The 13,388-nt window shown below is 50.2% G+C and overlaps 1 protein-coding gene across 1 annotated transcript in view; it reads right to left on the bottom strand.

The window, feature by feature from the left end:
• usp34 (ubiquitin specific peptidase 34) overlaps positions 1–13,388 on the bottom strand; it is a 45,091-nt gene that overhangs the window by 31,159 nt on the left and 544 nt on the right. The window contains exons 2-14 of the mRNA XM_035534656.1: positions 7,684–7,771; positions 6,432–6,912; positions 6,049–6,099; positions 5,009–5,158; positions 4,851–4,918; positions 3,589–3,781; positions 3,195–3,256; positions 2,776–2,857; positions 2,369–2,461; positions 2,082–2,207; positions 1,698–1,827; positions 1,407–1,537; positions 213–1,075 (exon numbers count right to left, since the gene is read on the bottom strand). Coding sequence (XP_035390549.1) covers positions 213–1,075; positions 1,407–1,537; positions 1,698–1,827; positions 2,082–2,207; positions 2,369–2,461; positions 2,776–2,857; positions 3,195–3,256; positions 3,589–3,781; positions 4,851–4,918; positions 5,009–5,158; positions 6,049–6,099; positions 6,432–6,912; positions 7,684–7,771 — 2,518 coding nt within the window. The remainder of the gene's footprint in view (positions 1–212; positions 1,076–1,406; positions 1,538–1,697; positions 1,828–2,081; positions 2,208–2,368; positions 2,462–2,775; positions 2,858–3,194; positions 3,257–3,588; positions 3,782–4,850; positions 4,919–5,008; positions 5,159–6,048; positions 6,100–6,431; positions 6,913–7,683; positions 7,772–13,388) is intronic.

The raw sequence follows: 13,388 nt of genomic DNA, 5'->3' as shown, positions 1-13,388 counted from the left end.
CTCCCACCATCCTTCATACCGTCAAACCAGGTGAAGGTCATTCAATTCCACTCAGCACGCCAGCGTCTAGCTGTTCTTAAGGTAGCAACCGAGTTTGGCTTAACCATATTACATCACGTTCAGACCAAGTCCTCCTTAAACCACGGATTCCAGTTTTACAATAAAACCCCCTAATCACAGTAGACGCAGGGCTGGTGGCGCTGACCCCTTACCCTTCGTGGTGGTGGTGGTGGTGGTGGTGGTGATGGTGGTGATGGTGGTGGTGATGGTGGTGGTGCTGGGGGTTGATGAAGCGCCTACATCCAAACAGCTCGTTGCCCATGGCTTCGGACAGGAAGTCAGCAGTCCGTGGAAGGCACGGTGGCTCCTGGGAAGCGGGAGCCACGTGCGAGGGACCCATCTCCGCCCCCAGACCTTTCTGAGTCTGAGGCTGTGGAGGATTGTGGGATTGAGGGAGGGCGGAGGGGTCGACCCGCTCCCCGGACGAGCCCTCCAAACAGGCCGAGGAGGAAGAACAGGCGTCCAAGATCCGCAGGGAGGAAGAGGAGGTAGGGGTGACCATGGCAACGGTCACCTCCGGGGTGAAAGGCAGGGTTTTGGGTTTGGGGAGGCTCGGCCCAGGACCTGCGCCGATGGCCCCAGAGGCTGATGGCCCGGGAATTCCGGGCCTTTCCGGAGGACCCTGGACGTCCCCGAGGGCCTCCCCGGCCTTCCGTTTGCGAAACTCGGACGCAAGCGGCTCGCGGGAATCCCGCGCCTCCTTCCGCGGGCTGCCCTCGGCAGCGGCGGCTGGCCGCTCTTCTTCGTCCTCCTCTTCCTCGTCCTCCTCATCGTCCTCGTCGTCTTCCTCCTCCTCCTCTTCTTCCTCTTCCTCCTCCTCTTCCTTTAAGGCCTCACTGTCGGCCATGTCGTCAGAGTGGAGCTCGCTGCCGGGGCTGCCGGCCGATTGGCTGGCCCGGCTAGACTCCGCTCCGTTGCTGGAGGCCTCGCTCCGCCCACTGCTGCTGCCGGGACGGCTGCTCCCCTCCTCCTCGCCGCTGTTGGCCGTCTCGTCCGAGCTTCCCTGCATGGACTCCTGCGCGCGCGCGCACACACACACACACACAGGCAGCTGTTAGACCTACCTGGCGGAGGTCTGGCGCAGGCTTGTCCCTGAGAGCGCCAGACAGAGGTCGTAACCTCACAGGTTTAGTGTGACAGTGTAACCGCAACGTCAATATTTATACATACTGGCATGATGACATCAGATCATTATATACCTACACATACAACTTGGACTGTGCACTTTTAGGTACGTGTATGTGCTGTGTGTGTGTGTGTCTGTGTGGGTGCTATCTGTGCATTTCATGTGTACCTGTGTGTGTTAGAGTATTCACCTGTGTTGTGTGTGTTATTTGTGTGTTCACCTCTGTGTCAGACAGCCTCTGCTGGCCTCGTTTGCCGCTGCTCATGATTGGCTCATCCATCTCCATGTCACTTCCTCCACTGTGATGCGTGTCACTGTTGTCACTGCTCTCTGGACTCGCTGCCGGGGAACCTGGGAAATAAACACCACCACAAATAATCGCACACAGATACAACAACAAACACCCAATACTGAGAGAACTAATACAGAGAGAGAAAGTCTCTGACATGGATTTTTGGAAATGAAGTCAATAAAATACGTATACTTGTTTGGCCACACACACACACCCTACCTGTCTTGTTGCCCATGGGCAGGTTGGTGTTGAGAAGCGATGTGAAGGAGCTCTGTTTGGAGAGCTGGGCCTTAGCTGCTAGTGCGTTGTTCCATAGCGCCTTTATCAACATGGACGCCAAGTACAGCGTCTACATGTGAGCATGCACGCACATACATACACACACACACACACACACACACACACACACACACACACACACACACACACACACGGAACGAGCAGCCATTTGTTTTTGATTGGTGGCTGAAATATTTGCGATATCTGTATCCATACAGGTGAAAAACTGGCGCGTGTTTCTCAGTATTCGGTGTGTGCCGTTTACTGAGTACAGAAAGACTTATGACTGAGGCTGTAGCAAACTGAGTGCGTTCATGTGCATACCTGCTCAGTGTGTGCGCTGGGGTGGAGGCCAGACACTAGGTTGAGGACGTGTCTAAGAGGCACTGGGTCCAGGTTCTTGATGAGGGAGGGGAAGAGGTCATGGATGTACCGGCTACAGTGCTTCAGCTGAGGACACACATACACACAAACGATAAATGTCAGGTTTCCTGTCAGGGCTAAGTCATCACCCAGGGGGCACCAGGGGCACCCAGCAGGCCTCAGTCAGGTAAGCAGCAGAGTGTGTGTGTGTGTGTGTGCGCGCGCGCGCGCGCATGCGTGCGTCTAACCTGAGCTGCAGCCCATATACAGTCTATGTGCTGTGTGCTCAGTCTGCCCTCTGCAGCCAGAAAGTTCAGGATCACTTGGCACTGCTTAATGATCTACAACAAAAGAGACAGTTAAACACCCACACCCACACCCAGCCCTCCTCAAAATCACACACCCCCCCTACATGCAACCCTCCTCAAAACTACACCCCTATGCGCACGCACACCAACCCACCCTCCTCAAATCACATGCCCCTACGCACAAGCAACCAACCAACCCTCCTCAAATCGCACGCCCCACACGCAACCTCCCTCAATCACACACGCGCAACCTCCCTCAATCACACACCTACACACACACACACTGCATGTTTTCCCATGCACTCCACATTTCAGGGCACTGGTTCCAGGGGAAGCAGCACTCTGACCTCAATGTGCAAATTTGGTCCGAAAATGTGCTCCACCACACTGTTCCTGATGAGCCAATCGGCGAGCTCCTTCGCAATGGACCTGAAAGGGGACACAGACAGAGTCACGTTTCACCTTCACACACACACGGTCACATCTCACCTTCACACACGGCGAATGGTCACGTTTCACCATCTCACTCACACACACAGAGCACGGTCATGTTTCACCATCTCTCTCTCTCTCTCTCTCTCTCTCTCTCTCTCACACACACACACACACACAGTGCAGGGTCGCGTTTCCCCCGACCCTGTCCCATGCGAGCAGCTGAGCACGCAGGCCGCCGGCACACAGCAGGGGCGGACCACAGCCGCACGTGCGCCGCAACCCACACGAGCCCATGAGAGAGGGGTGTGTGTGTGGGAGGGGGAGCACTCACGTCTCCGTGTCAGACACCAGAGACTCGTTATTGCAGACATCGTTAAAGGTGTGCAGCTGGTTCTGCAAAGATGCAAGGGAAAACAAAACCACGTCAGACATTCGTGGAGGAGACAGTGGAAGACAGAGACGAAGGGATGGAGGACTGTGTGGACATGTGGACTCGACGTGTGACTGTATCGGTCTGTAGTTTTACTGCTAGGAGTCATAATCCTGTGTGTGCGTGTGTCGTTTCCTTCCTCGGTGGTCTGATTAAGTGATGGTAGCCTCACTGTAATTAAGGGTGTGTGTGTGTGTGTGTGTGTGTTTGAATGGATGTGTCTCTCACTCCCACAGAGTTCTGGCTTTGTACCAGGGAAGGACTAGCATGTACGCGTGCGTGCGTCTGTGTGTACCGTGATCTGGCTCAGGCCTGCCAGTCTCATGGTGAGCGTGGGGGACATGAAGTATTTGAAGGCAAGGTCCAGGCTCTCCTTGTCGAAGCACAGTGCGGTGTCTAGTGGCTCCTTCACCGTGCTCCACATCAGGTCCGCCATGTTCCGCGCCGCACTCTGCCTGAGCTCCTGGTCCGACAGCTTACACAGATACCTGAAAAAGAGAGAGAGAGCGCTAACACACAGAGCATTTCCGCATTTCTGATGCCGTCGGATAATCTGGCTCGACTCCTTCCCGTGATCTGCTGAGCCGGCTGTAGATTCTCTCCTGCAGACGGGGTGCAGACGTGCCCAGACAAACTGTCCCAGAGAGACGGGGACGTGGGGCTTTGCCCGCAGGCTCCAGGGTGACTCGTGTCTCCCAGTGAGCGGAAACGAGCGGTTGGAGTGGTCCGTGTCCGAAGGGTCCAGGCGGAGCGAGCAAAGAAACGACAGACACACCTCAACTCGCACGGTGTAAAGTTAGAACACTGGTAACAAATCTGAGTCTGTTCAAAAGTCATTTTGTGGGATTGAATACATAATTTTACTGCGTGCCCAACACCCTGGCATGAAAAAGCCTGAGCTCTCTCAGTCTCTCTCCAGCACACGCGCGCGCACACACACACACACACACACGACCAGTCTCTCTGCTTTCTGCCAGCCGTCTGGCTCCCTAAGGGTCATGTGAGGAAAACCACAGTGACTGTTGCCATGGTGAGAGATGCTCTTCCTAGCAACCCAGCAGAGAGGCACAACCTTGGCGGTGGCGTCAGCAAACCGTAAGTGGCCTTCCTTACCAGACTAAGCCAACACACATACATACACACACACCCACACACAAGTGACCCAGCCAATGCACACACACACCTCCCCCCACCCACACCCAAGCCAATAAACACACACACACACACACACACACGCATGCATACACACACTCACCTGACCCAGCTAACAAAGACACCCCAACACATACATCCTGACAGGACAACCTAAAGCGCAGCCCCTCAGCACACCTAGCCAACACACCTTTACCAGACACGGGAAACACACATGTCACACTCAGATTAAGGAACAGATTTATTCAGAGTTACCTGGGAAGGTTTCTAGCACATTCTAACATACTCACAGTGCTGATCTATCCTCAGCTATTCTCGCCCGTTACTGAAGGGCGGGGGGGGGGGGGGGGGGGGGGGGGGGGGGGGGGGGGGGGGGGGGGGCATGTCCCCGGGAGGTGTTCTCACCTGATGACGTGTGTGCGGAAGGGGATGATGTGTTGCATCACTGCCGGGATGTGCAGCCATATTCTGATCTGGAACAAGCAAACAGCTCACATTAGACCAACAGGAGAACGGTGTATCTTCCGCTCTGTGTGTGTGTGTGTGTGTGTGTGTACACTCACGTTAGAGACGATGGTTATAAAGGCGTGTGCAATGGGGAAGGGGAGGGTGTCGGGGCTGCCTGACTCGAAACATTCCTTCATCAGAGCCAGACCATGTTTCCCACAGAACAAACACACATAACGCAACAAGTGTAGAGGCACCTCCACATCCTAAAACACACACACAGCCCTCGTCAGATAGAAAGTATCCACAAAGGCACTGCTAAAATTATGTACATGATTTACTTCCTGACAAATGACCAAATCTACTCAGAATAAACACAGAGAACACAAACACATGAGCAAAGTCAAGGCTCCCAGTGCAACAGCTACTCACGAATGACTAAATATCAGAATATATCACATTATTCTGAAGGGCATCCTAAAGAAATGAAAAACACCACACACACCCAGTGCCACATTGATCAACTGAGACCTTCTACGTGTGTGTGTGTGTGTGTGTGTGTGTGTGTATTAATGCCTAATGCAGAGAGGGGGAAAACAGAAAAAGATCACATTGTGGTTTAAAGGGGAAAGCCAAAAACGTCCTCAATGCAAAAGAGACAGCTAAATGCGTTTACCCAACACTCCAAAATCAAACCGTAATGAAACCATATGATCTACGCTCTGTTTGTACAGAAGGTGGAAACGGAGCAGGTACTCCAGCAGATAAAGACCTCGGAGGAACATGGAGCTCTTGCCAGAAACAATGTCACTTTTCCCCGAATGAGCACGACAGTCATTTTCCCGTACGAACACAGAGCGCTCAGCGTCCGTTCTTCTCTACGAGGCACTGCAGACCACAGGAGACCAACAGCACACTAGTGACACTTCCGCACAGTTCAAGTCCATTCTTAATGAACACCACGTTTGCGGAACGTTTACGATCATTTTTGTCTTTTGCAGGCTTTCAGAATCCCTACCGAGCGAAAGCAAAGAGGTGTCCTGAGACAGAGGGGGCGAAAGAGTTTAACAGGGTCCAGGTCTTATTTCATCTGACACACTGCAGCAGAGACAGAGAGATGGACCCCTGGAGGCTGAGGGCTGTGTGGAGCACTTACATTCATATCACAGAAGGAGCCGAGGATGTTGCTCTCCTGTGCAGAGATGTCCTGAGGGAGACACCAGAGAGACAATGAGAGAAAATGAATATAGAAACAATAAATATTAAATAAACAATAAACAAAGAGTAAATTAGGATTACACCTGCAAAATAGGAAAGTTCTAATGATATGCTTGGTAGAAAACAACTACACTTACATGCGTGTTTAACCAGAGTGCAACCACAGCGTGTGGGTATATGTATGCATGTATCTGTACAGTCCCAATAACTACAGTGGGGGAGAGTTGTGCATATAGTAGTTGTGTGGGTGTTGCATATAGCGTAAAGTTGAGAGTGCATACCTCTATGTTAGAGCATGTGGGGTGTGTGTTGTGTGTGTACCTCTATAGTAGGGTGTGTGTTGTGCTTATAGGCGGTGTACAGGGGGAACTGGATCTGGAAGATCTTGGCGGCACACAGCAGCAATTTCTCCCCATCCTCAGTGCTCCACGTAGTGAAAGGGTCCAGGCTGGCGTCAGCCGCGCTCTCCCCGGCCGCGTCCTCATCCGCACTGGGCACCGCCTCAGCCTGGCCTCCCTGGCACTGGTTCTTCTGTGGCTCAGAAGACAGGGCCTCTCCTGCTCCGTCCTCCTCCTCTGCCGAATCTCTCTCCACATTCAGTGGTTCCTCCTCATTGGGAGAAGGATGTGGGTGGGCAGGGCCCCACCCTGAGCCCGCCCCTTCAACAGTACTGTTGCCATGGCTACTACAGAGGCGGTCCCTCAGGCAGGTAACCTGGGCGATAACCAGGTTAATGAGGGCATAAACCAGCTGGTTGAAGACCTCAAGGTGCTTGTACTCTTTGAAGCAGCAAAGACACTGCCTGCAAACACACACACACACAAACACACACACACACACACACACAGAGTTAACTATCTATTACTATGTTACTAGAGGGAGTATTTCCCATGAATTGTGTATTACTGTAGATCTAAAGCCAAGCAATCTAGTCTCACATGGAATCTCATCTTTAGATTTTTCCCCCCCAAACTGAGGTCTTTTTCCTTCATGGTGACCGGCCAAATGTACCCATGTCACAAATGTCACGATTCCCATCATCATGGGAACATTCAGTGGCCTCAAAAGGCTGAACACACGCACGCACGCTCAGGCAAAGCAGCTGCCGATCCCTGCTCTTACGGACGCCTGCAGGTGGGTGCAGTCCCCAGCTACGCTCCTCCACAGAGGGGACGCTGAGGAAACGTGGTCGTTTCATGTATGGATTACCCCCCCCGCCAAATGAGTAGATATTAGTTCCCTGGCAATGATAACTCAAACACCAGAGCATGCAAAGTAAAGTAGCCTAAAAGGTCCATCACAACAGACATCACAAAGCTAGAACAGGGGGCACATCCTCTCATACATAAATTATCAAATATATACATTATGTGAAATATTACTTTTATATTATATATATAATATATATAATATAGATTTTTATATATATATTATATATATAAAAATCTGTGTGTGTGTGTGTGTGTGTGTGTGAGAGAGATCAACAAACTGACAAGCTGTCTAAGGCAGACTACATACATCCAATGACTAAGTGAATAAATGGAGAGTGATCAGCTGGGTGGGTGAACCTGACCTCTGCGTCCATGTGCTGATGTAGCTGAACACTTTTAAGGCATGTTCCTTCTTCAGCTGGAGGCCATCTGAACTGTCTGCATCCGAGACTGTTGGAGACAGGAGAGAAACACGTGCTTACAAATCATTTTTACACACACACACACACACACACACACACACACACACACAACACACACTTACTTAAGGCTGACACTAATCAACCATAACTATTCAGTTTTCCAGAGGTAGACAGTTCCAGATACTAAAACGTCACACCAGGACTGCATTACTACCACCTGGCTTCGTTAATTAGCTCAAGCCAGACAGCAGAAGTATAGCACGGAGATCAGCTCGGTAAGACGACGCGAGGGCCAGACTTCCACTTTACCCTGCCCTAAACTTCCTTTAAACATTTTAAGCTCCTGTACATTCTGTGTGAAGGCCAATGTTCCTTTAAACTGCCAAGCGTCACGTCTCTGCTTTCAGGCCTGTGAGGGCGTTGGCGGGGCCAGACCCTCCCTGCTTCAAACCCCTCATCGGCCACACTGAGGTCATCCTGGGTCATTCCCCTGAGGAAACCGGGTAATGCACGGGTCACACACATGCACACACCGAGTTGACATTAAGGCTTGTGTGGTTGTGTGTGGGTGTGTGCTGTAGCCAACTCAGCCTGAAACCACAGAGCAGTACTTGTCAGTCAGTCGTGCAGTGCTGGGTTTTAGGGACCTAAAAAAAAAGTAGTAGTTTTGGAAAGTGACAAGCTGCTTGCTGAGAGAGAAGTGTGCCTGCTGCATTGGGAGTCTTTGCAACCTGTGCTGATGTTATTTGAATAACCAAGTACGCTACTGACACCAACACACGTACAGACACCACTGACGGTCAGTTGTAGCTGTTAAATCAAACAATTTCATTTTTCATAACACACCCCATCCACCTACACCACACACACACAAAAAAGAGGCAAAGTCGATGGCTCTGAGGATAGTCTGTGTGGGAGAGATTGCAAACGCACACAGAGTTGGTCGTGTTAGTGTGTGTGTGGGTGAGAGTAGGTCTGATTCAGTTAGGACAAGTGGAACATACAGAAGAGTGAGGGAGAACTTGTGCCTCAGAGAAGAATGAGAAGGAACTAAGGCTGAACAGTACATCATTTCGTGTTAGTATCAGGACATTGGCTCTTACGAACGCTGAAGAAGGCAATGTGACTCAAATGAGTACGCTAATCAACAACAGCAATACCCACCATGTGCTGTCAGGGCGTTCAAACAATGGTTATGTACGCCATCTGATGAACTAAAATATTCATGGAGTTTTGACAAACAGGAGTGGAGATGAGACACACCCTGGGTGGAGCCCGACACCCTTCGCGGACGACTCCCGACTCGACGGCCACGGTTCCACATTCACACAGAGGCGGGTCCTGTAGCAGCGACCCATGTACTCCGGACTCCAACACCACATCAAACCACGTATACTGAAATGCACTTCATTTCCAAACACGGAAAGCACATGGGAGTCTGGCATCATCCCATGATCCCTCACACAGCAGGGCCTGGGCTCTGCTGTCAGGCGAATTCTGCTCGCCAGTAGCCCCGTGTAGACATTTCTTGGGAGGCTGAGGAGTGTGCCTACTCTGTAACTGGAGCAGACCCTCTGGTGCCTGTTTATTATACCCAGGAACCACCAGTTCTGGTTTTTATAGACAGCTAAGGCTGGAGTGGTGTCCAGACCTCTGGGCTGCAGGGAGGCAGCATCCGTTATTTGCAAACGTGAAGCGGCTTTGATGAACAGCAGCACCTATACGTGAGGTCACGGTACCCTCCCACGTAAGAATGAGAAAAGACAACCTGCCCTTTGTGGTAAGGCTCAGGAAACAGCACTGATAAACCGATCAGGTCGGCCTTGGCAGCGTTGCTGTAGGATGATGACCGGTGTTCCGGTCAAGCCATGTCTCCGTGCTCACTTGTGGTCACGAGATATAGGTAATGACTGAGAGAATAAGATCACGGATACAAGAGGTGGAAATGAGGTTTCTGCGCAGGGCTGCCGGACTCTCAACCGTCACAGGGTGTGGAGGTCTGCAATCCGGGAAGGCCTCGGAGCAGAACCTCGGAGTTGTGCCACTGCTACTCAAGATCGAGAGGAGCCAACAGAGGTGGTTTGGGCGTCTCATAAAGCACGTCTCCTGATCAGCTCCTACTACCGCTGTTCCAGGAACGTCCCGCTGGAAGGAGGCCTGGAGGCAGAGCCAGGACTGCAGGAGGGATCATCTCACAGCGCTCATCGCATTAGTCATGACAATGATGGCATTCAGCAATGCAGGCACCAGGCGACGTTTCCCTGATACCGTTCTAGGAAACCTCTCCCCCCCTTTGGACAGAGCAGAGTCCATTCAACTCTGTGACCTCCTGAGACAACCATTCAACTCCGTGCGGCCCCAAGAGACCTTAACCTGACAAGTCAGGGCCAAACCGGAAAAGAAGGAACGAGAAAATAAAAACAAATGGAAACAGATCAACAACAAAGAAAGGCCGGTAAATGCCGCCAAGCTAAGTTCAGCTCCACATGTCCATATTTCCAAAACTTCTCAGGTGGAGTACTGTTCCACGAAGAGAGCATTGGTGGGATAGGAGGGTGAATGTTTTAAACCTAAGGACAGGTGCAAACACGAGCAGAACTCACGCGACATGCACAGAACATTCATGGCACACTCCCCTCCCGCAGCACAGCTGTTAAGAACGAGACTTTCTGCACTCATAAAAGGTTTTGTTTTTATTTCGAAGCTAGACAGCTTTAAAAATCCTCTTGCTTTGGTGAGCTGCCTACTTTTCCACAGGAGACCATTTCAAGCACTTCAGAAACAACAGCCTCACTGAAAACCCTGGTAATTGCTACCATGGCAACTGCGGAGTTGCAGGACTTCGGAAGATTACCACTAGGTTCTCGAGTTCACTCGAGCAGCTGGCTGGCCTTGACCTAAACGGGCTTTCTTTCCCTTCTTTCTTCTTCCTGCTTCTGAGCCCCTTTCTTACCAACAGTGTCTGCTCCAACAATGGAGCAGGGCAGTGAGACTGGGCCAACCTCCAGATCAGCCTGATAAGAAGAGAGAGCTTACAAAGATATCGTTTTCCCTTCCAAACCAGAAGGGCCTCAAAACTCAGCACCAAAGTAATGAAAAATCGGCTTTACAGTCAGACCTTTTGTCTGTAATAACCCAACGAGCGTCATTTGCATTGGGTGGATTTGGTGGGTAATTTTAGCTTCATTTTCTTATACTGGTCCGGGTATCAAAGGGTATTGTTTAAATATCTTGAGAACCAGAGCCATCAAAAGAGTCTGTGTGTCGATTACCAGAAAAGTCAAAACAGCAAACTTTTCACAACCAAGATGAAAAAGACTGTTTGGATAAAAACTGCTTTAAAGACGTTTCTAATTTAGTTGACCGCAGGAAGGTGGACCTGTCTGGAGTTAAGTGAGGAAAAGACGTCACTTCTGGGATGGCAGAGGAAAGCTCCTGAAGGAGCTCAAAGAGGAGATCTCTCTACGATGGTGTACTGTTGCTCACTGAGCATCATCTACCTTCTGCCATGGTGAGCAGCACCCAGTTCTAAAGATCTACCTTCTAAGACTTCTAAGGAGTTTTCCCTTACCACTGTGACCTTAAGCTCGCTCCCTCTGGACTTGAGCTCAGACTAAAGTTTCTTTGTGACAGCGGTCATCGTAAAAAAGTGCGTTCTGTGTGAACCACAGCAAAACCTCCTGCACACAGACTGGTGCTCACATACACAGCTAAGTCTTTCCATGAATGACCGAATAGCTTGCTGTGTCACTTGTGTTATCTACAATTGGTCGAGGTGAGGAAACGCATGAGCAGGCACATGCCTTAACATTATATCGATTTTCCCCTCCCACTGTGGTGTAAGAATTGAACATGGCTTGGCCTTTAAGTGTGTTAAGGTATGGAATATCCATAGGGATATTTCTATATTTATCTCCCACACTCAGACACCAGCACAGTGACCGGCTGTTATATATTACAACTTGTGTATTCCATTGCAAACACACACACACACACACACACACACACACACACACACACACACACACACAATTAAGTAGAGAATGACAAAGTGCACACACTCAACAGACTTTTGAGGTCACCGGTCAGGCCACACATGGCCTGCCAGTCAATAAAGGAGGCAGGCACTGAAATAAGGTACGTCCGTAGGCCCAGACGTCTGCTGAAATGTGTCCACGTTACAGCTCTTTGTCATAACAGCGATGCTGAGCTTACTAGCTGTCCAAATGCCTCACCCTGGAGGAATATCTTTACCCACACCCGTGACCTTATTCGTACCCGACCACAAAACAAACCAGTCCACGTTTACACGGACCACACCAGCACAAAGCAGGTAATATTAATGGCAGAATCAACGTGCCCAACACCTGTTGTGGACTCGGATCAGAAACCGATCAGCACAGAACAGCACAGCTTCGCCTCAGCGACACGGCACAGTGCAATAGCTGTGTTCGTTCATACAATTAAACCGTTGAACTCGACAGCAATTTGTTTTAAATGGCATCGCCTCTCTATGATAACTAAAACAAAGGGTTTTCAAAGTTTTAATTGTGAAGATTGACAGTTTTCGTCATATCAGCTACCGAAGTAAAGCACATGTTAGCTAGCTAGCGAACAGGGACTTTTATCAACATTGAGGTAACAGCAATGCAAAGATATCACTAAAGAAATGACGATGCATTGTGGACGAATTATACTAAAAACAGAAAACGACAGGTGGACACAAGAAGCTATGTATGCATGCCAAACGTAGCTACAAGACAGTACCACATCACAGTCCCAGCCACAAGCAAGCTACCATTAGCTCTGGCTAATTTACCTCCACGACCAACTGCACAGCTCGTTACAATAAACGACCTTTTAGCTACTAACGAACAAAAAACAAATATGAATTCATCTTTCCTCTTCAAAACAGAAGAATAAAGTGTTCGCACAGATCATTTTAAAGGAGCACAGAAGCGAACGGTGTAATTTCACAGCCATAGGTTAGCTCTCTTTTTTAGCCATGTAACAGAAGCTAGAAAGCTGGCTAGTTAGCAGACGGGCTAGCTGTCATTTCGTTGCCCACAAAACTTTCAACCGCATATGAAGTACGATGGAACATACTACACAATGCCTGTACATTCAGCAGCACGGACATACCAAGAATACCGTGTCCGCGCAAGGCTTCCATGAGAGTATGAAAACGCCTCCGGACAACGGCTGTCAAAGCCGAACGGCCGTGCTATTGCTAACTGGCTGTAGTAACGGGCGCCAGTCGAGGGCGTTTAGCTGGAGAGCAAAACACACAACAGCCAAGTTGGCTCCAAGAAGTGAAGTGGCGCAAGGCAAGGCCGACAGAAACTGTTAGTAGCGACACAAACGCCTGTTTTAACCACCCCCGTCGATAAAACCACAACTAGGGACGAGGCTGCTTGACTCGGGATACCTAGCTATTATGAATTTTGATGATGTGGACAGTGGGGGGGAAACTTGGTATCTTGACCACTGGCTGGATTAGCCAACCTAGCACACTGACCCTGTTCACACCGATGCACGGCCAGCCCAAAGGCCAAATTGAATAAAACATCACTGGAAAGATGACTTTCACCTTCAGGTGAAACGCACCGCTGTGTCGAGGCTTTGGTATAGTAAACAGCTGACAA

The sequence above is a fragment of the Electrophorus electricus genome, chromosome 16 (assembly GCF_013358815.1).
Source record: "Electrophorus electricus isolate fEleEle1 chromosome 16, fEleEle1.pri, whole genome shotgun sequence".
NCBI classification, from domain to species: Eukaryota; Metazoa; Chordata; class Actinopteri; order Gymnotiformes; family Gymnotidae; genus Electrophorus; species Electrophorus electricus.
This window is presented reverse-complemented; position numbering and strand designations above follow the sequence as displayed.